This window comes from Chenopodium quinoa, unplaced genomic scaffold (assembly GCF_001683475.1).
Source record: "Chenopodium quinoa cultivar QQ74 unplaced genomic scaffold, ASM168347v1, whole genome shotgun sequence".
In the NCBI taxonomy this organism is placed as follows: Eukaryota; Viridiplantae; Streptophyta; class Magnoliopsida; order Caryophyllales; family Amaranthaceae; genus Chenopodium; species Chenopodium quinoa.
The window spans coordinates 2,570,115-2,593,992 of record NW_018743691.1 but is presented as its reverse complement, the minus strand read 5'-3'; the positions used below and the strand labels follow the sequence as shown (position 1 = coordinate 2,593,992).

At 33.7% G+C, this 23,878-nt stretch overlaps 1 protein-coding gene across 2 annotated transcripts; it reads left to right on the top strand.

Annotated features, from left to right (window-relative positions):
• The first annotated feature begins 966 nt into the window (after positions 1-966).
• Positions 967-23,697, top strand: LOC110683751. 2 transcript variants are annotated; one of them, XM_021860149.1, is made up of 25 exons: positions 967-1,252; positions 4,176-4,296; positions 4,407-4,466; positions 7,677-7,778; positions 7,893-8,058; positions 8,170-8,268; positions 10,374-10,523; positions 10,644-10,683; positions 10,999-11,056; positions 11,192-11,274; positions 11,473-11,571; positions 11,678-11,793; positions 11,881-11,999; positions 12,712-12,782; positions 14,641-14,746; positions 14,910-15,049; positions 15,184-15,342; positions 15,865-15,968; positions 18,118-18,293; positions 19,451-19,640; positions 21,232-21,331; positions 21,839-22,007; positions 22,369-22,451; positions 22,533-22,609; positions 23,242-23,697. In XM_021860149.1, exons 1-25 carry the CDS (start codon positions 1,166-1,168, stop codon positions 23,411-23,413), a joined length of 2,847 nt encoding a protein of 948 aa, XP_021715841.1. In that variant the 5' UTR covers positions 967-1,165; the 3' UTR covers positions 23,414-23,697. The 2 variants fall into 2 exon arrangements, with proteins under 2 accessions (XP_021715841.1, XP_021715843.1); XM_021860151.1 differs by lacking the exon at positions 967-1,252 and having other exon boundaries at positions 4,230-4,309.
• Positions 23,698-23,878: the final 181 nt, after the last annotated feature.

The following is a 23,878-nucleotide window of genomic DNA, read 5'->3' as shown; positions in this document are numbered from 1 at the left end:
CTTTTTTTAAATTGCTACCCACCTATTGTAAGTGAATTATTATTCATTAGTGTTAATTATGTGAAAATTGTATTTAAATTACTAAATCGATGATAAATATGGTATCTCATTCGTCAAAATATATCACCCATAAATATTCTCTTTTTAAAGAAATAAAAAGATCTGAGTAACTTGAAGGTTATATAACAAAGCTTGAGTTGGCAAATCAAAATAGTTAATCACCATATCATTTGATCCAATCAATATTAAAGATATGCATTTTCTATAGTCCAATTCGTTTTCTCCAGACCCACATTTCTCTCCATTTTTCCTAAAGCCTCTGTAAAGTAACTCACCTGAGCTGTTAGATCAAGGGCATGAGTAATCCCAATCGTTAGATCATCTAAACCGGATTTATATATATATATATATAAATTATCCTATATGGTTTTTTTTTCTAATTTATCATGTTTCATTTTGATAATTACACCATAAAAATCTATATAATCATACGTTTTTTTTAAAACAATTATCATTTTTTTTTGTGTGTGTAAGTTATCATATACAATTTTTTTAAAAAAATTCAAATATGACTTTTTTTTTTTGTAAATTTTGTAACTTAAATTTTATTTTAATATCTAAATATAATCATAATTCTAAGGATAATTTAAATCCTAATAAATCACTATTCGTTGTTTTTACGTTTGTGGCAAAATTCTCAAATCTAATTCGTAACTTTTGCTTAGGTGGCGAGTGGATTTTTTAATTTTAAAATAAATTATTAATCTAGTTTTTCATTGGTCAAAATAACATCTTTTCTTATGTGGCGCGCTAGATGTTCTCCAAAAATGCCTACTTTATTTTTATATATATATATATTAGATTATTTCATCAAAGCTTAGACTATGCGAAAATGTAAATGCCATATCGTAAAGAGAACAGAACCTAAGACGAGCTATCCTAAAGTTCGAGCCGGAGTCGACCCACTGCACCCCATATGTGAGTATTGATAACCCAAGCTCGAGCCATCCAGCACCCTCCTCCTCGATCACGACGCAAATCACACTCTCTCCCTACTTCAACTCCAGAAAATCACCCCTTGATTTCCGCCATTGAAATTCTCTCTCTTTCCTTCCATCAATTCGATACTCCATTGATTTAGTCAAGCTCTTCTGCTGCCACAACAATGGCGGCCGAAGGATCTATCCTGCTTCACCATCTCCGCTTTCCGAAGCTCTCTCGTCTTTCCGTCTTTGTTTTCTTTCTTCTACTGGTAACCTCTCATCCCCAATTTCGCATCTTTTGATTTGATTGTTAATTGTGGTTTTCCTTTTGTTAGTTTTATCATTGATTATATGATTGTTAGTAAGGAAAGTATGGAATTTTGTGTTGATTAATCTGATTATGATTGCTGCATTTGATTTGTATTTTATGGGTTTTTGGAGGAATTTGGTTCTCATTCATTAGGAATTCTTGATATTATGATGTCTTATTATTTTGATTGCTATACTATGCTACCTTTGATGAAATAATGGCCCCCATAATTGAAGTAAAAGATATGGAATTTGAACTATTAGGGGTTACTGAGTTACTCTACTCTCCTTGGCTCCCTGCTTAATGTCATGCCGAAACAAAACCCTTGAGTACTCTTTACCTCTAACCGATCATGGACTTGAAATTTGCTTACTTCTGAAATGGATATCCATTTGCCATTGCCTTGAGAAGCAGACGTCCTCTTGCTCCACCATATGAGGTTTAGAGTGGTGCATTGGAGCTTGACTTTTTTTTTTTTTTCGCAAATCTTCATAATTATTTTATTTAAGAGATATTTTCATTGAGCAGATGGGTAGCTCTAACATTCTTGGGTGACCCACCTCTTCCGATATACTACCTTCGTTACATGTTATGTGCAACGATTTGACATAAAGCAGAGAGGGAAAATGTCTAATCGTTGCACATAACCTGTAACGGAGGTAGTATATATATGTAATCCAATGTGAAACCTTGCGGCAAGTATTGGAAGATGAATTACACAGTTCTATGTCGTACTTCCTCAGTTTCACTAAAAATGCAACACTTGCCTATTTCCGGATGTCTTAAAATAATTGCGATTTGCGACACTTCTTTTTCACACAACTTTTCATATATGTACTTGGCCCACTCTCTCTCTCTCCTCCTCGCTATCTTATTTAGAGTATACTTTTTACTTTTAGATTTTTGATTAACTCCCCTCTTACATTAAAAAATGTGTGAACTAAGTGTTGTGATTTTAGTGAAATCGAAGAAGTATAAATACACACAGTATGAGAGATGGTTAGGGTAAATGAGCATCTCGCAAGGGTTGTGAACTTTTGCTGCAGAAAATGAAATTTAACTACTGTCATGGGTTACATGTGTCTTGGGTATATTGGCTGGCTATTATTATTGATAAAGACTCAAGAAGTGGGTGAATTGGGTTTTTGCCTGAATTGAAAAGAGATGCTCAAATAGTAAAACTTGTGTACAACCCAATTCAAACTGTTGTAGCATTTTCACTATTAAACAAGTAAACAATATGAATCAAAGTATCTTGCTGTTCATGTTTACCTAACCCAGTGATCAGAATTTTCATTATTGAGCTCGTCTCACGATTTAATATTTATCTGTCGAAGTCTAGCATCAAATAGGTGAATTTCGATAAGTTGTTTATTTTATATTCATCCAATGGATAATCATAAGAGGGCTTCCTTAGTTCCTTCTAAGATCTACTGATCTTGTGGCTGAGAAGGTATATAAGTAGTTAGATGGTTTGGATAGGGCTTATATCTCCTTGGGAGCACAAATTATGCTTATTTAATCTTGCCGTTTTTCTTATTTTTGTGTCCCTTGTTGAGTGTCCAGTATTATGGCTAAGATTATAATGGGTTTCAGTTGATGAGGAGATTACAATTAGTATGCTGTGTCCTCTAGCGTAAATTGAAGGCAGGTTTAGTTCTAAATAGTTGGGTTTGATATTTTGCGGTCCAGGCTTATGTATTTAACCCAGCCAGGACCTGCTGTCATCCCCTACGAACTATAGATTTTAGCTTGCCAAAGAAGATCCCATTGTTGCTAAACAGACATGGAGCATTAAGAATTGTTTTGACCTGAAAGTTGTTGACTACTTTGATGTGTAAAATTTTAGGATGGGTTTCATTCTTCTTTGTGGTCTGGGTTGTAGGTATATTACAAGATGTGAATGGTGATCAAATGCTTTCTTTAGCTATATTTCATGGAAACCTCAAATCCCCCCCCCTTTTTTTTTTGAATGGGAAGTAATTATATTATTAAATAATAGCCATACGGCATCTACAATAATAAAGATCTGTAAACCACAGATTTAGAAAAAAAATCATAAATTTTACAATCAAAATCATAACTAATTTGCATATTTGGCATAGCTCATACTCCATCGCTTCAAGCTTGACGCAAGCAATGATTTTTCGATGTATTTGCATCTTTTTAAGTTGAGACCTCCTCAATCTGCGCTGATGTTTTGATCAACTAGTTGATGACAAATCCCAGATCTATAGGAATCCAAATCACCTTCCCAATTATTATAAGAACCCTAAAAATAAAATTCTCATCCATGGATGAGAATCAAAATCTCAGAAAATTGGGAACAACCCAGAAAATTGGGACAAACTATCACAGATGGAGAGAACAAAACAAAACAAACAAACCAAAACGTAAAACAAAACAAAAAAACCTAAATTGAATTAAAGAAAAAGGGTCGGAAATAGTCTAATTTTCTTTGGAAATTAGACTATTTCCGGCCTAAATGACCTAGAAAACTAAAACCCTTGAAAAGAGAGGAGAGAGAAGAGAAAAAAAAAGGGGACTTCTGGTAATTTTACGAGTAGTTTTTTCTTTAATTTACTGCTATTGCTAAAAATCTGGAAACCTCAAACCTTGTCTTCCTGTTTCATAGTACTTCTGGAATGATAGATTCTCATATGATTAAAAGATAGTGATGAAATTAAACCTTATTATATTAGGCACATTATGCGAACCATTACCATCTTGCTCAACCAAGCTTTATGGTTTTCCTTTAAATTTTCACTCTCACAAGTTTTCATCCGTAAACGCGTCGTGATTCATTTACCATCACTTTCACAAGTATTCACTCTCACAAACTTTATGAATTTCATCATGATAATATGGAAAATTTGTGTCAGGTTTTTGCTCCTGGATCACATGAGTCTCCAACGCATCGTAAACGCGGAATGTCATCTGTCTTTTCTTTGTTCAATCTCAAAGAGAAGAGCAGATTTTGGACTGAGTCTGTCATACATGGTGGTAAGAGCCCATGGTAATTTAATTTTTGTTTTGTTGAAGCTGCGACTGCGAAATTTAAATTTAGATAAATTATGTAAATTTTTGGCTTGACAGTTTCAATTAATGTTCAGATTTTGATGAATTGGAATCTTCCAGTGGAAAGAGTGGAGCCTTAAACTACTCCAAGGCAGGTAGTTAGCTCGTATCATTGCTGTGTTTATCTTTTACGTTGGGTTTTGACTATATGTGGTTTGTCTTTTGAACATTTTGTCAAATATTTGGAGCGACGAATCTAAAACCCTAGTTAATCAACGTTCGAACTTTAGAAAGAGCTCTCGAATTTTTATGCAAGCAAACCTGCAAAATTAATTTTTATTTATTTATTTAATTTTTTTTTTTTTACTCTAAATCATTTGATATATATATAATTATATATAAGACAAATCCAACCTTTCTCATGTCTCCTACATAGTATATTAGACTTCCCTACGAGAAACCTAAATAAAACCCTACAATAATTGACAAATATGGCCCTATTTATAATGAATATAAATAAATGATTATATGCTACAACTTTGGAAGCCCAAGGCGGCAAGGCCTTATTAGTCCATAGGTAATAATAAAATTATAACTAAAAGTACTGTAGAATCTCACCAGTAAAACTCCCACATTAAGTAAGAGGTAAAATCAAGAGAGTTCCTAAATAAAGCAATAAAGATAATCATAGAAAAAAAATGTTTTGATTTACATCAAGTACTAGGCTTGGAACCATATTATGGAATTTTGTAACATATTGTATAAGTTTATGCTTTATGGTGACTCTATGGGCTTGTTTGACTTCCTTTATTTGTTGCCCTTCTTTTCTTCTCATTTCATTTGCAGCCAGCCATATGAACTTTAAAAGGATTGTGATGTGCATTCTTGTCCATCCTTTGGGTTTTCTTGCTGGAAAGTGGAAAGTAATAGCATTTTAGAAGTATGACTGCTATTTGTGGCATTATGCTGCTTTGGGATCTTTGCTTCCTTCTGATGCTACTGTATATGGTTTTCGCAGGTCAATGTTACATTGATGGTTGGTGTAATTTGTGATTGGTCTGTTATTTATGTTTATTGATATCAATAGATAAATCCTGATCCTGTAGGGATGTTTATCCTTTACTTATCTATATATTTGAAAGAAATTTCTCCCTTAAGTGTAGTAATTTAGGTTTGAGAAATTTTCCCATATAGTGAGAAAATATTTTATATAAGTACATGGGCAAGTAGGTACACGGGAGATCCAAAGTATTTCTCTAAGAGCTTTATTGATGGAATGATTATTGTTATTTAAAGTGTGAAACTTAAAATGTGCTTGTGGGATTACGTGACATTATTAGTGGCATTGTTAGGGTGTGATTACTACCAGCAAAAGAATATTTGTGTGATAGTGCCCTGGTATCGTCGCTAAGTATTGGTTGTTGGGGTTCACCTATGGTGAAGAGAACGCATTAAAAAGAGTACAAAGATGGACATGATTAGAGAGTGAAGTAGTGTGTAGTCGTGGTTTGTTGAGACGTACAAAATGAACCCTATAAGATAAAATGAAGGTGTGATTGGGATTTTACAAATGAGTAATGCTCGTTTATTGCATATGAGAGGGTTTATAACATCTTTGTACAAAGGTTGGTGTTGTAGCTAAACAATATGGTAAATTTATTGCTAAAAATGAGATAGTGCTATGAGATTTTTTAATATAGTCCCGAAACTCTTAAGAGAGACATATCTTTGGATTATTTTTTAATTTACCTTTCTTTGCCTACAAAAAGTGATGAGAAATGCTTTTGCAATTAGCATCTAAGGTAAACTGATTGACTACATAAAGTTTGTTGGAGAAAATAACTACGAACATTTCAGGGTAGATTTGGTCATTTGAAGGCAGAGATAGGTTATTTCTTTGTTTGTGGGGTCAAGGGGGTAAGAGATAAATGTATTTGCCAAATATATCATAAAGCAGAGTGTTTAGGGGGTGTTTGGTTCGCAAACTTGTATGGGGTTGGAATCAGGAAGAAACCATAGTGGTATGGGTTTGGAACTTGATTTTTGATACCACTTATTTGGTTTGATTATGGAACGGAGTGTTTTTTTTTTTTTTTTTTTTCTTTTATTTAATACCAAAAAGAATTGGTATGAGCCAAACCCACCTTTCCCCTTGGGTTTCTAAACTCCATACCTTTGGGGGTTTGAGGTAAGGGTTTGAAACTCTTAAAATCATTAAGCAAGCATAAGGTATGGGTTTTGGGTTTAAACCTTCTAAATCCATACCTCATACCTAAATTATGTGAACCAAACACCCCCTAAAAACTTTTTTAAAATACCAAAATGGGAATTGTTAAGATCATGTAGAAGTGATGGTTAGTATATGGCAAAAATTTTGCTTTTGATTTAACATGAGGGGTGAGATACGATCTCTCTCTCTTTTTTTTTTTCCCCACCTCTTTTTGGCTTTTGTGGGAACAACATTCGTGGACTAAAATAGGATATATGCTGGTCAGTGGTCACTATATCCTAGATTTCAAGAATTGGATATGGGTAGTGGACTAGTGGTTCAAGAGAAGACAGTCTAGCTATAGAATGTAGCTAATTTCAAGAAAAGTAAAAATCCATCGTGAACTCTTTCTCTTTCCTGATCTATTGCTTTGACCACAGATTTACGCCTTACAGCGGCTTGGGATGAATAACAATGTTAAATTTTTAAATTTAGACTCTTGGTTGCAATGATTCTCAAGTTACATGGAGGAGAATGTTAGAAATCTAGTGGTAAGCTTGAAATGAACAAAATTAACATATATTTTTGAGGCTTTGAGCCAAAATATCAAGGTACAAAACGTTTTCTAAAATGTCGAGAGAAATTGCAGTCCAATCACATCGATCTGGATTTCAAAGTTTATTTTTGGCTAAAGCAATGTAGGGAGTTTGTATTATGTATGAAGATGTAATCCAAGCTAATCCATACCACGTAATTAACCTCAAAGGACTCTATGCGAAAAAGTGATTATGTTCGCCGTTCACTAAACACATCCTAAATTTATTGGGAGAATAAGTTCTTTTCAATCTGCAGTGTAAAATATCTTGGGTATCAAGTTTATCTTAAAATTACTGCAGATAAAAGTTTGATCCTGCTGTATTTTTTCATGACTAAATCTGGTCTGTTAGTTGGAACAAATGAACAATTATGTTTTTGGAGTGAAACAATTACGTAGTAGAATGAATGGATGAATCATACACCTCTGTGCTATGTGTCCCTTCTGTTGTTGCTCTTAGACCTCCTTTCTCTAATGTGTGACACCCAGGAAGTAATTTTTTTATATGATGGAAATTTTTTCGTAACTGATGGACAAGTGATGCTTAATCTAAATTTGCAGGGAATATTGCTACATATTTGAAGCTTCAGGAAATTGATTCTATGCATTTTCCAGTTCCCGTGAATTTCATTTTTATTGGATTTGAAGGAAGTGGAAACCAAGGTATCTATCAATCTAATGTTGAATTTCTAATACGTGAGTGTTGACTAAGTAATGTCTGAGACTTTGAGTCAATTGTTATTTGATGTTATGAATTTTCATATCCTTTGATTTCAGCATTTTCACTGCAACCTGAAGAACTTGAGAGATGGTTTACAAAAATCGATCATATTTTTGAACACACTCGGGTCCCACAGATTGAAGAAGTGCTGAACCCATTCTACACGATCAACATTGACAAAGGAAATCATCATTTTCCTACACTAAGTCATGTGAACTACAAGTAATGTTTTTTCCAAAGTCCAATTTATGTTTTTGGGTGGTATTTATCAGACTCTACTTTATTTATTGCTCTGTGATTCCTGATACTGAAACCTGGAACTTATTTATGCAGTTTCTCTGTTCATGCTATACAAATGAATGAAAAAGTTACTTCCGTTTTTGAGCGTGCTATTGCTGTGCTGTCTCGGAAGGATGATGTTTCAGGGACTGGGTATGTTGTGATTACAAAATTTTTCTCTTATATTGTCACATCTATCTGTGAAGATTATGCCTTTAAAAGATTGGAGTCAAAGTATTCTACTGGGGCCCAAAGTTTCGTTAAATTTGTGTTGGCAATGTCATGTGAAACAAGCGGACAAGCCAATGTGTACATTTGACTTTTGTCTCTTGGGCTGCTTTTACTTTTTAGCTTTTTGCAAGCTGGATAATACTTCTGTAGGGATTAGACAATATAATACTTGGGAGTACCAAAAGCCCATAGTACCATACTAGGACACTAAATGGATTTTATCAGATTGCTAATTTATTTGTTATTATACGCAGTTTTACTGTTATTGAGTTTCTTTAAAGTTCATGGGATATTTAGAAACAGGTAAAGGAGATATATGTGGACACTTAGGCAAGGTGAATATGAAATAAGAGCTACAAAACCAAGAGACAAATTGAATACCCTGACGGCCTGACCACACTCAGCAACTATATCAAAACTACTAAAATGAAAGTACCTAGACACCCACTCTAGTTCAAAACTGCTATATACGGGCATGTATAATGTGAAATGATGGTATGAATGTGTATTTGTGTAGTTTAAATTCCAAAAGGCTGCTTTTCACAGGGTAATACCAGTATTTGTTTCTGAGGATCTGAGGACTGGAATAGGAAACTTGAATTTTGAACATTAGTAAGACAGTAGTTTCTGCCGAGGTCCATATTTGCTCATTATAACTTGAACATGTAGTTATTATCTACTTTTTGATTGGGGGTATTTCTAGACCACATAAGATTTTTTGCAATTCATAGGATATGCCTACTTGAACATGTAGGTCTAGTAGAAGGTGAAATCCACAAAAATTAAGTATAGAGATGTTTGGGCCTTAATGCCTTGTGTCTTTGAGTCTTCTTATTCTTGAATGCCTTAATCCCATAAGTGGGGTCGGCTGCATAAACCAACATGAGGACTTCCTAGGAGGTCACCCATCCTAGTACTACTTTCAGTCATGGTGGCTCATGTCTAGCGATGTGAAAAAGTTTCACCCTCCTCCTTTACCCCGACTTGAGAATGATGTTCTTTCCTACACCTTGTCTTATATTTTTTCCATTCCATGGAGCTTTCCAACTTTTGCTTTATTCCATTTTTTTTCAAGAAATACTAGTTCCTCTATTTTTTAGTATCGGCTGCACTTCTTCAAAATGGAAATGTCATAATACTTCGCAACACATTATAATTGTTGTTGTTGTTGTTTTTTTTTTTTTTTTTTTTTTTTTTTTTTTTTTTTTTTTGGTGAAAGTTGTACTATTACCCTTATTTAATGCTCATGACCCACTTATTTATATACCTAACAATTTTTCAACCCTATTTTAAGGATGTTAAATTATGTGAGATCCACTTTTCTTAAATACCGTGAAAAAGTATGTTGTAAGTACTAAAAATCGGAGGAAGTATTATTTTACTCTAATGTGGCTTACTTTATGGTGCAACTTTTCTTATTATACCCTGTCTCTTTCCTTAAAAAAATAATGTGTGTGTGATTTCATTTACTTTCCTTAGCTGCCAAAATTTATGATTGATGTATAGCTACATTGGGGCATATAATTGACCAAATTCTTTATACTTGTCGCATAAGTCTAAATAGTTTTCTTGATCTTGTGAGCATTAAAACACTTTTAGAACTAGAAATTATCCCTTTTACTCATTCATTTGTATAAAGTATGTACACTAACGACTAATTCCATTTAAAGGCTTATTTGAGGATATTGCTTTACTACCTCAATAAAAAGAAATTGAGAGTTCGTCATGACTTTATTTTATTATGGGAACATAACTACATAAGAGCTAACAAAGAGGAAGCAAAACATTTACATAGTTTAGATGAAACATTTGGTTTCAACTAATGTAATCCAATTTAAATGGCTTGTTTGATACTGGCCTAACTGAGCTTAAAAGTCTAAAGCATAAAAACTCTAGCAATTGGAGTATATATTTTAAAATGCCTTAAGCAATGCCATCTTTTGGAAAGCTCCTCAGGTATATGTAATCATTTTCAACTCATGGAAATCCTCTTACCTTTTACTCTATTTTATGTTCCTCTCCCACAGGGAAAATAAAGATGTTTTGTGGCAAGTGGACCTGGATATGATGGAAGGGATTTATGATAGCCTCATTGAGTACTTGCAACTTGGAAATGCTTATAACATTTTTGTTTTGAACCCGAAGCATCGTACTAATATAACTAACTATGGCTACAGGTTTGTTGTTACTTCTAGCAACCTTTCATAATTAGCTGTATCGCCTAAGTTGGGGGACTGGTCCTATGGCTATGTCATTTATCTCCTTTCATTTTGATTTAACCCATGATTTGATTGCAGGAGAGGATTGTCTGAGTCTGAGATAAATTTTCTTAGAGAGGTGCTCCATTCTTTCCAATCTATTGATTGTTTTTATACTTAGGATTAGTATACTTTTGGATGTTTCAGCCATTTGGTAAATTATCATGCATAAATGCTTTTGAGGAAAACGTCATCTTCATTTCATATTTGGTCTGGAATCCTTCGTGTTATGGCAGCCTTTCTGCTCATTATTGCAGTAAATGATTTCCTTTTATATATATATATATATATATATATATATATATATATATATATATATATATATATATATATATATATATATTTCTATTTGGGTACATTTATTGTTTATAATATGGTGGTATTATTGATGCAGAATACAACCTTGCAAGCTATAGTGCGTGAATCAAAGATCGTTCCTGAGAGTACTCTTGGTTGGGAACTACCTCTCAAGATCCTTTCTCCTTTAGTAATTCTATGTTTTGGCTACTAGCCCTAAAGGCCTAAACTACTGACAAGGAACATTTTGTTACTCTGCTAATTAGTTGTTTTTGGCTAAATGTTTTCAGCTATTGAAAAGATTCAAAGACCTCTGTATGAAAAGCACCCGATGGCTAAGTTTGCATGGACGTTAACTGAAGAAACTGATACGGTTTGTGCTATACATGTTTAAAATTTTGGCATATTATCCATATTTCTCTTTCAGTAATAGTAGTTATTGGGATGGTGTGACAATAGATGTGTCTTGTACACTTGTTCCTGCATGTTTGGACGTGTGGGTTTACAAGAGGAATTTTAGGTATGTGCGAGATGCCACTCTTTTTTCTGATTGGAGATTGTCTTTTTGCAGGTGGAGTGGTCTAATAGATGCTCAGAAGCTCTAGATAGTATTGAAGAACTATATAAAGGAAAGGATATAGATTATGTTATTCAGAACAAAGTTTTGCAGGTAATTCTTTGCATATTTTCTAAATTTATCTTGAAAAGAAATGATGTTTGGGCTCTAAAGTCATTGGCGATGTATTAATTTTCTTCTTCTTATTGTTTGTCTGAAGGTGTTGAATGGGAAAAGCAGAGATCTAAAGCTTGCATTACAGAAAGAGCTTAAATCTGGGGATCTCAGGAACCTCCATGCTGAATGTTTAACTGATACATGGATAGGAAAAGATAGGTTCATAACTAATCCCTTTTGGGTTACCACTGGCTTATTAGTGTAACACTTCAACTTTTTCTTGACCTGTGATTACATGATTTTCAGATGGGCATTTATTGATCTTAGTGCTGGTCCTTTTACTTGGGGTCCTGCTGTCGGAGGGCAAGGTGTTCGCACAGAGGAAAGTTTGCCAAATGTAACAAAAACAATGGGTGCAGTTGCAGGTTTGGCGAAGAGTGATAATTTACCAGTCATGAAATTTATAGTCTATGAAATGCCTTCATTTAGCTGTCTCAGCTAATTGTGTTTCAATCTATGTTCTTAGGGGAAATGAAGCTTTTCTGGTTAGGGTTGGCTCATTGTTTTCTAAATCCAATTATTCCTAAGTAAGCGAGAGCCTCTAGAGTCTAGGTATAGTTATCCTCACTTTAAAGACTTAGTTCGTCCTCTCTCCAATCATCCTACTTGATGTCTTCAGCCTTTTTCATTTGTTGCTCAGTAGCTATTGCTTTAGAGTCCATTTACTCTGAAAAAGAAGCTGGGATCACCCTTTCATTAGAGTCCCCAATGAAGCCATAACTACTTCAGCATCCCCACATCTGTTAGCTAGATAGAAGCTAGCAGAAAATAGAATGTGGAATTTCCATTTTATTAGGTTTGGATAAGTGTTAATAGAAGAGAGAAACTAATGCAATTATAATGACCCTTTATCGTTGTGTAAAAGCCTAGTACAAGGTTAAACTGAACGGAGGAATTATAATATAGATGTATAGAAAGTGGCTGTTCCTAGTTGCACTGCTTGTCCATGCACTCCAATTGATTTTCTTTCCCTGAAATTGATTTTTAAGTAGATAAATTGGAATCATACTTGTTCATATTATTTTTTTTGTTGAGTAGCTTTATTTTAAAAATGTTTTTTGAACTTTGTGCTTTCAGAAATTTCAGAGGAGGAAGCTGAAGATCGTCTTCAAGATGCAATTCAAGAAAGATTTGCTGTTTTTGGGGACGTAAGTATGTCTTGATTATGATTTATGAACATAGGGTGTGAAATGTGATGTTGCTCATTGTGTATATTTACAACTTTAATGAGCATTTTGTATTACCTCCATAATTGATTTTGTACAGAAACTTCAACTCAAGGCCTTATCAATTAAATATTTTCAAACTTTCTATACTGTGCAATGATTCTTTGTCTTACTGGTCCACCCAATAATAAAAAAAAGAAGAAAAGAAAAAAATGAAAAAGAAAAAAATGAAAAAGAAAAATCGCTGCTTATTTGTTGGAGTGTTAAGAAGACGTCGTAGTGTGCCCATAGACCAACATTACTATATGAGTCTGATGTTGGACTTTTGGAAGGAGTATGTTAAGAAGATGAACCTATTGTTGGACAAAGTCAATGGCGGATCTAGAAATTTATCATAGGGTGGCCATGGACCAACATTAATATATGGGTCTGACGTTGGACTTTGGAAGGAGTATGTTAAAAAGATGAACCTATTGTTGGACAAAGTCATTGGCGGATCTAGAAATCTATCATAGGGTGGGCCTAATTTGGCATTTTAATTTAATCTTTTAACTACTTCTATTGTCTTCTATTTAGTAATTTATGATGATTTTAATTAATAAGAAAGATAATAAAAGAAAAGTACTTAGGTACAATAATATAATTTAGAAGAAATTTTAATTGGAATGATTAATTTAAAATAAAGAGAATTAAATACATTCCTATGACTACATTAAACGAAGCTAAGGAGAAAAAAAGAGAGAAGGGAGGTAAATATAGGATTGCTTAAGTCAAGAAACTAAGCAGGGCAATTAAACGCTACAAAAAGAAAGGAAGCTAAAAATAAGTGGAGGATAGGGGGATGAAGGCAATTGAACCCCATAATTTGACAAAATAATGCTTTCTCCATTTTTTATAATTGACACTATTCACAAATTTTACGTTGATAGTTTTGTATTTACAGTTATGATAAAATATAGTCATGTGTGATCTTGTTAGAATTGTCTCTTTTTTATAATTTCATAATTTCAACTTTTTATTATTGATGATTAGATACTAATAGTTGAATTTGTGCGTTAGCATACGTGATAAACAGAAAAAGATCAAAGGAAGTATATGAATAGTGCACAACAAACAAACTCAGCTACCAATTTTTAATGCTACACAACAGAACAATTATTATTAAATAGACGATTTGATTTATGGGGTGGGCCAAAGCTGGGTAGGCCTTCCCTTTGTTCCACCCGTGGATGAAGTTAGCAGTATAGATATTTGAAAAAAAGTTGGGAGCTGTAGATATTGAGAATAGGATAATGGAGAGCCAATTACGTTGGCTTAAACATGTGAGATGCCAACCAAAGGATGCACCGATAAGGAAGGTGGTGAATTGGGATAATGGAGATTTCAAGAGCCAAGGGAGGCCAAAAATGGCTTGGATGGGAGTTAAGATGAATTGAAGGAAATGAGTATGCTTGATCATGTGGCTGTAAAAGCTGAAGAAGAAAGAGGATCTTTGTGGATGACAAAAGAGAGGAATTTTTTGTTCATGCAGCTCATCTCATTCTTTTAGGAGTAGGGTTATGATTTAAAATTTTCTTATCGTGAGCACAATAAGGCATTGTAATAGCTGCACAGTGGAGGGATCATATTCATTTTTTTTGGCTGTTTGAAGACAACTTGTCCTTTGTTTTTTTTTTTTTTTGTAGTTTTTGCTGTTTCGCTGCTCATTTGTAAAATAAATTCCTCATTAATGTTATAAAGTAAAGTACATTTGTAGTTCATTGCTTGGTACCAAAATGGATTGCTTTAGCTTTTTACTATTGGCTTTCTTAGTAACTAATTATTTTTGGAAATATTGCAGAGAGAACATGAGGCCATTGATATCCTTCTAGCAGAAATTGATATCTATGAGCTTTTTTCTTTTAAACATTGCAAGGGAAGGAGAGTTAAACTTGCTCTTTGTGAAGGTAACTGGCTTTGCTCTTAAAACTTCTAATCTAGATTTTTTTATGTTAAACAATCTGATTCTTGCTGGTTCTCTGCTTGGGTTTATAAAATTCTGGGTAAAGCAATATCTGCAATCCTGTGAAGAATGCACTGATGTATATAACTTTGGAACGCCTATTACAGAACTCGACGAGAGAATGCAGGAACTAACAAATGAGCTTCAGTCTATGGAAGGTGAAGAAAATGATGAAAATCGCAGGACAAAGGCGGTGGATGCGTTAAAGCGAATGGAGAGTTGGAATCTTTTCCGTGATAATGATGTGGTATTGTTATGAATTGCCTTTAGTATTAAATAACTTGCATCAAAGACATGTAGCATGTAACTATGCTTTCTTAGACTCGATTTTTATTTATAAGACGAAATTATGTACTCAAACAAGTTGTGCTTCTACTGCAGGAGTCCCATAATTACACTGTTGCGCGTGATACTTTTCTGGCACACTTAGGTTCAATTTTTTGGGGATCAATGAGGCACATTATAGCTCCTTCTGTGGCTGACGGACGTTTCCATTACTATGAGCAGATATCTTATCAGCTATATTTCATCACTCAAGATGTATAATATTCTCACCCTCTAGAAAGCCCTCACTTTTCCTCTCCCTCTATCTGTAGTCCCCTTCCCCACTCATCCCATCCTTGATTGTGCGCACTTATGCGTGTGTGTATGTGCATGTATGTGCATGTAGGGCTTTCTAAGTATGTGTAAGAGCTCTTGCTTAGTCTCTTAAATTTTCTGTTTTTGATAATACACTATCTATTTTAAAGTACAGTTCGCAAATGTTTTGTGCTAAAAGTTTATTAATTTTTTAAAATATACGAGTCTGGATATTGAAATATTATGTTTTATGTTTATGTTTATTAAATATATTATCATTATACTTGGGAAGAAATTGGTAGATAGTTGATGTCAAAGAATGGATGGCTTCAATTTTTAAAAGAGTTGTAATATATTTTAAATTTCTTTTAATCATCTCTAAATTTTACACTTCCCTTTTGCAACTTGATCTTTGTATTCAGATCTCATAGCTGATAGGCCAATCCTGAACCATAGAAAATAATGTCATCACTGTTGTTGCAGAAAGTCAGGAACGTTAAGCAGCTACCTGTGGATCTAAAGGCTATAATGGATGGGCTTTCTTCTTTGCTTTTGCCTTCTCAAAAGGTGATGTTCAGCCAGCATATGTAAGTATCTCTGCTGCTCTCTCCATAAGTTGTCAATGCTTTCTTTTTGGAATGTTCCAAAATACACTGGCTCACTTTTTATAGTTGTATAAATTACTCCCTCCGTCCCGCAATTTCTATTTTACTCTTGGAGTACTCCATGTTTATATAATTTATGTTATTTTGTCATTTTGATGTGAACTTCTTGTTATTTCAATTTATATATATATATATATATATATATATATATATATATATATATGTTATTTTTAAAAAGTACATTGTATTTTTTACTTGCATGTTTTTTTTTATACTCAACATCAATCATTTCACTATACTCCAGGTTTATAAAATTCATGTTATTTTGATCTGAACTTCTGATTATTTCAATTTATATATATGTTATTTTATACGTCCATGGTGTTTTTCATACATGTTGAAGTAAATAAGCAAATAACATATTATTTTATTCCCATCATCCCCAAAACTTCAACCCTTTTGGCCTAATTTTAGTCCCAAAATGATCAACCCATTTGCATTAAAATACCCACCAATTTACAACAATATTTGTGCAAAATTAGATTCCCCATATAAAATTTTGGTTTTTCATGTATTTTTAATACTTTATCGCTCTAGTTTTTTACAAACCCCTTGTAAATTTATCTTTCCAATATGTTTTTATTTCTTTTTATTTAAGTTTCTTAATAACTGCGAAATCAACCCAAAAGGGTCGAAGTTTTGGGGACGGAGGGAGTAGCAAAATAACACAAGATTTAAGCAAAAATAGCATATGGTTTAGGCAAAATAACTCAAGCATAATTGGTATGGAGTACCATGATCCAGGAGTATATAATACTAACTACTCCGTCCCACATAGCATGTGCTTTGTACTTTTTATATTTTAAAAAAATAAAAAGAAAAATAAAATCGTCATTGATGAAAAAGGAAAAGCATGTGATATTTATTTTTGTCCAATGTGAAAAGAGGAAAAAGCCAAAACAACTCATCACCTCTAAAAATTATGACATGGATTTTTGTGAAAAGAGAGGGGACATGCATGATATTGTCCAAAATCATATGACAAAAAAGAATAGATTCACAAATGAGCACAAATTTATTGGGCACCCGAAGAGGAATACGGGCACCAGTGCACAACTATGTGGGACGAGGGAGTAGCGCTTTTGGTGATTGGCTGGCCTGAAAGTCAAAAGAATAGCGGGAGACAAATGTTCCCTTTTATTTGTACTTTTCCTAAATATGACAGTTTTTTAAGGATGAAGGGGGGTGGGATTTTCTTAAATGTAACATGTAAATATGTTTCCTCAGCTCAATTGGCTTGTATTGAAGCAAAGCAGTGTGAACAAAATCAATCTACAACACTGACAAGATTGCTGATTTTCTTAAATGGATCTACGCCACCCTGTGACTGAATGGCTTAATCCCTTCAGCGTTTTCTTATTTCCTTATTGTTTGTGGTCATCTTTAGAAGATAATAGGGAGTTGAGCAGGAAAGCACAGCTCTAAGATAGGTTCAGTGATGTTTGATTCAGGCCAGGTGATAGATTGGTGTAATTGAAGGTTCTGAATAGTTTGCTAGCAAAAAGCTTCACCTTCATTGCTATTTGCTAATGGATTTAAGCCAGTCGTGTTTATTTACTGTAATGGAAGCAATAATCTACGTTGAGTATGATCTGGGTTGTTAATAGTTAATACTCTTGTTTATTTACTGTAATGGAAGCAATAATTTGCATTAGTATATGCGCTATTTGAATACAGTGGGTCTAATAGGAGTTGAAACTGGACAACATTATGAATGGAGGCTGACAATTTTGTGGAAGAAATAGTAGATATGAAATTTATTTATTTTTTTATTTATTTATTTTTTTATTTTTTTTTTTTTTTTTGACGGGAAATTTATTGTTAATAATGCATTTTCATTTAGTCTCCCCATGTGTAAATATGTAAATCAAATTTTCTTATAATTATTGCTCCTGTTGAGTCAATTAAACCTTTACTTTACTAAACTAGTATGATTGATCTCTTCTTCCAGCAGAACCAGTCAGTTGTGTCTGGTTTCCATAATTTGGTCACAGTCTCATGATAGTCATGCACGGTCTTGCAATCTGAGCCGGCACTTTACCATAGATTAATGTGTTTGTGGTGCCTGTAGGTTGGTGCTTTCAGATGATCCTGCTTTGGCTATGGCTTTCTCTGTGTCTCGGCGAGCAGCTGCCGTGCCAATGTTATTTGTGAATGGAACCTATAGAAAAACTGTCTCCAATTATCTCGATTCCTCTATTCTTCAACATCAGTTGCAGAGGATGAATGATCATAATACACTAAAAGGTGAACACCTGGCCTTCACTTGAGTTTGGCTGTAAATGTACAATGATCTGTCAAACATGTTGTTATCCTTGAGACACGATTTAACCATTTATCAGAACTAATATCCCTTCTTTGCTCAAAAATTTGAAACTAATATGTTTATGCATTGAAGCATCCCTTGCTTTCACTTATGCTCATTGGCTCACATCCATAAGTGGAGCATGGAGCTCCATGTTCATATTGGCTTCGTATGAAATTACTAGTATATACTTCATCTGATTTTATATACTTGCAACACACCACTTAAGCACGCACTTTAAGGAAGATATTAGACTAGGTAAGTGGACAATTTTATTGAAATAAATTAACCACCGATAAGATGAAGGTATTTACTTGTTCAGGTTTAAATTTTATATCTTAACTAGCATTTTGGCCCGTTCAATGCACGGGTTATAATATAGGTTATTTTTATATAAATGTATGCTTTTCAATAGTTGAAACTACGAAGCTATTGTTACATGACTTTTGAGGTAAATGCTTGTGAAAACTTTTTTTTTAAAAAAAAAAAAGTGAGTGGAATTGTGAAAGAATAATTAATTTAGTTTAGTATATATACATGAATATTGTAGAATATGAAATGACATATTAGTTTAAGCTATATTTTAAGTTTAAGAGACAAAAGACTATTTTTATTATAATTCATATGTTTATGTAATAGTTAATTCAACTTTATTCTATCATGGTAGAAATTAAACACTTCATTTTCTTACTTAAATGTGCAAGTTACGGAATGCACAAAGGCTTTAACATTATGTATTATTTTTAATTTAATTTTTTTAATATTGAAAAGGTAAGGGAAGTAACATTTGCATATGAGTGAGTTGTGAGGACATGTGGCATACGAATAAGTTGTGAGGACATGTGGCATATGAATTATTGTGGTTTGAGTTTTTAATTACTAAGTATAGATTTGTCCGTTTACCTTTTTATTTACTTCCTCAAATAGCGTGCTAAGAAGGTATGTTGCAAGTATGGAAATCCAGTGGAAGTATATGCTTTGATAAATAGCTGTCTGCTATATAGCATGCTTAATTTTCTATTTAAATATATTGAATAATCATCCTGTATTCTGTGGGCTGTTGCACACCAATTTGAAAATGCATGTATTGCTGATGCAGGAATGCATGCTAATAGCAGGTTGACACTAGAGGTTCCAATTTTCTGGTTTATCCATGGCGATTCATTGCTGGTTGACAAATATTATCAGGCAAAAGCGCTTTCTGATATGCTCATTGTTGTTCAGTCTGAGACCTCTTCCTGGGATAGCCATTTGCAGTGCAATGGGCATTCAATTCGTTGGGATTTAAGGTAAGGATCTCTGTGTGCTTTCCAAATTTTCTTCATTGTCCTTGAAATAATTTCTCTTCTAAGACAAGCTTGAGGGTTCTAGGAGTGTCTTTTTTAATATGAATACTTCTTGAGGATAGTGACATTCTTATTTGTGTTTAATTTCTTAGCTTGAGCAATAGTTATATTTATTGGCCTATGGTTGTACTAGGCAAGTAGGCTAGCATGGTGGGCTGAATTTTTCCTTGTGGAGGCGGATGTACCAAGCCGGATTTTTGATAAAAGGTGATTTTTGATAAAAGGTGGAATGAACATATAGCTATTTTGTAAAGAACATATAGCTGTTTTGTAAAGAACATATGACTGTTTTACAAAAAACATCCAGCTTTATGATCTTTTGTATATCTAAAGAACATTCATAATGTTAATAAAGAACATGATAATATTATGTAATGAACATTATTTATATTCATCCACCATAATCTAAAGACAAAATTTAAAGAACATTTCACAGTAAACAATGAATATTATGTCACAAATAAAAATACATTACACTGACAATCAAATAACACGGAGATAAAAGAAATTATTTAACAGTGTGTTCTTTATAAAATAGTGTCATGTTCATTGTTATTAATAGCTTTATGTTCTTTTTTTTATATCTCTTATGTTCTTTTATCACGGTCATTACATTTTAACAATATGTTCTTTTCACTTTAGATTTATGTTGTCTACAATTCTATACCATGTTCTTTTTACTTTAACTAAATGTTCTTTACATTTCGATACAATTTTCTCTTTTTTTTTTTGGTACATCTGCCTCCATGAATCACTGATTGTTGATGGGCCTTAGATGCAACCTGAATTGGGTTTTTTATTAAACATCCCTGGGACAGCAGGAATATATTGGGGATGGATAGGATTTTTTATCCGGTGCCCTGCTTTTTATTAAATAATAATTAAAATGAAAAATTTACGATTCGCTTGGCTTTAAGAAGGGAAGAACAAAGAGTTTGAGGAAGAAAGATATTAAGGCCCTGTTCTTTTGAGCTAATGTGGTCTGTTCTGCTATGCTGAAGTCTACTCTGCTCTACTCTACTCTGCTGAGCCCTGCTTAGAATTAATAGTCTGCTCACCTGCTTTACTTTGCTCTAAAGCTCAAAAGAACAGGGCCTAACTGTTTCAAGGGACTGTATAAGGATACATGGAAGATTGAGAAGGTTTCAACCTTACCAAGACCATGGAGTTGTATATGTTACCTTTTCTTGCCTCTTTGTACATAAATTTTTTACCCTTATGGTCCTTGTTGATGACAATTGTCCACTACTTGACACTTGGTAGTCGGTAATGAACTGGTACAATATCAAGCTACCACCCTTTGTGACTTTATTCCTTTTATATTCAGAGTTTATTACAATTTTGATACGCATCCATCCTTTCCTTTGTGCTCCTCTCATCTAACTCGTCACTCAAGATCATATTCCATCTTAGTAACATGAGATTTGAGCTAGAAGTAGATATCCACATGCATATCACATGTCAGACCTTTATTTTGTTGTGCTATTATGCCTATAGTTGGTCTTAACCTTTTTTGTGCTCCTCTTTGTTTCAGGAGGCCCGTTAAAGCTGCAATTGCTGCTGCTTCTGAACATTTAGCTGGTTTGCTACCTCATCATCTCGTCTATAGTCATGCCCATGAAACTGCTATTGAGGTATGCAGGGTGCTAGTTAAACCATGTTACTTGGCTGACATTTTCCTCATATCTGATGTTTCAGTTGAAGCATTTAAAGGTTGCTTGTAAATTAAGCTTATGAGTTTTGTTTAAGCCACACCTCATTATATAGGTCTGAATCATATAAGTGTTGCTTAAGCTGTTAAAAATCCAAATAGCTGTTTTGTTTTCAGGTTCCTATTGATTTCTGTTTTTAAGTTGTTATGTCCATCCTGCTCTCTCTTTTTCCTGAACCTATTACTTAACAACTAGTATCTCAACCTATTACTTATGGTAGCTGATAGAGATGTTCTTGGGCAGTAAAAAATAAATACTTGTCTGATTATTTATTTTGAATCAAGTTTTAGCTTTATGGAGTAAAATCAATCGCAATCATGATTATGACTTATGAGCTCTTGCTTTCTTGATGATACAATTTGGATCATATTTTTTGTATGAATGTTTGCTCTACACTTCTGCTAATTAAGTTGTATTTCATGTGCATAGGATTGGTTATGGTCCATGGGATGCAACCCTCTTTCGATCACTTCTCAAGGGTGGAGAATCTCTCAATTTCACTTGGATACCATAGCCAGGAGCTATATTATCACAAGTCTTGAAGAATCTATCCAGCTTGTGAACTCAGCTATTCACCGTCTGGCCTTTGAACAGACTAGTATCCTTGAATTTTCTGTTTACAAATCCTACCTCCCTGAAAGACTATGAATAATATTGCTCAGTTGTTCCATTTGTTCTGCATCTCTTTCTCTCTCCAGGTAGAAAATTTTGCTGACTAGGGCTTTTACTTGATGCGAAGGGTTTTCGAAATTGATATTTACAGGGATAGTGTCTATGAGACGACTTAATGACAATTGATGGGTATCAAAAATTGATGTTGCCATTTAAAAAAGAGACTTGATAATGCTACTCTTTTATTGACTTGCCTACTTTGATATTTGTACTTTGTGGTATAACACATGAGGCCTATATTTGTTCGTATGGAAAGTCTATCCTGGTGTGAACTTGACTACAAACAGCTCAAAAATCGTTCAAACTTTTTCAGTCCCAGGAGCGGGAGTTGGTGAATAAGTATAATTTTGCTGTTGGCTTGTGGAAAAGAGTGAGTAGCTGAACTTTTTTGTGTTCTCATCAACACTGGCCTTTGAATATCTAAGCTTGTGCTGATCAAATATTCTTTCAGATTGCTACTGTTACAGGAGAGTTGCGTTACACTGATGCATTAAAGCTTCTGAACACCTTGGACGACGCATCAAGAGGGTAAGGCATACGAGATATATAGATTGCTGACAGGGGGATAGCCCATTCTGTTTATAGATATCTAGGCTGCATACATTAAATATATATCCTGTCTTGACTATGTTTACTACTAGCAAACATTAAATATGGTTTTTGTATTCATAGTAAATATTTAATTTTGACAAAAAGACAGATAATATGACATACGTTTAATGTGTATACAATGGCCAAGTAATTCTTAATTTCATAAATATCATCCTTTACCCTAATTACCACTATCACCTTTAATTTCTGTTGTAAACATTTTCCTATTACTACCTGTGATGCATTCTAGATAATTAATAATTATGGCGGCTTGTGTTGAGAATGAAAGATGCTCTAGTCTTTGCTATTTTCTTGATAAAATTATGAACATGGCAACTAGATGATACCAAATTACTAAGGTCTGGAATTTTCATGCTTGCTTTAGTCTACTTGTCTCAGTCTTGTCTGTTTCTGGTTATGTGAAACTTTTACCAACACCTGTTTCTTGCCCTTTGTTTCTGAGCTGAAATTTGTTCCTGTTCGAGATGTTAATATTCTTATTGTGATACATTGATATCCATTTCTTCTTTGTAAGTTAAAGTAACTAAAGTTCGCTTTCATTCTTGTAGATTTGCGGAGAAAGTGAATACTACTGTGTCGTTGCTCCATCCAATACACTGCACAAGAGACCAGAAGGTTGAGGTTGTGTTTGACGTGACAACTATTCCTGCTTTCTTTGTTGTCTTCCTTATCCTTTGGTTTGTTCTAAAACCAAAGCGCTCAAAGCCGAAGATCAACTAATTTATGTAGCAGCATAGTTTGGGGGGAATTTATCTTTGGTAGTTATAGAAACCGTGTTGTTTATACAGAATTTTGTAGAGCAGCAATGAATGAAAATGTATGTAAAAAAAAAATTGTCTAGAACATTTTCTTTCTTAATTTATGAATGCAGCAGCTCCATTTTTTCCTTGAGGAACTTCCTGTTGTCAAGCACAATTGGAAAAAAAGGAAAAACAAAAAAAATTAGTGCAGTATACTAAATACTCAATTCTACAGTCTTACTATTGTGTTCTCTTTAGGTGAAATAAGGCGTCTTTACTTGAACCTATATGTTATGATCTAGTCTGGTAATGAATATTTACCATATGACACGTATATAATAACAAAAGAGATCTTGTTAGATTCATATTAATGTGTATTTTTCAAGTATCTAATTTTTACTTAATACAGAACTAATTCGATTGAAGATATTTGACGACTAAGCAA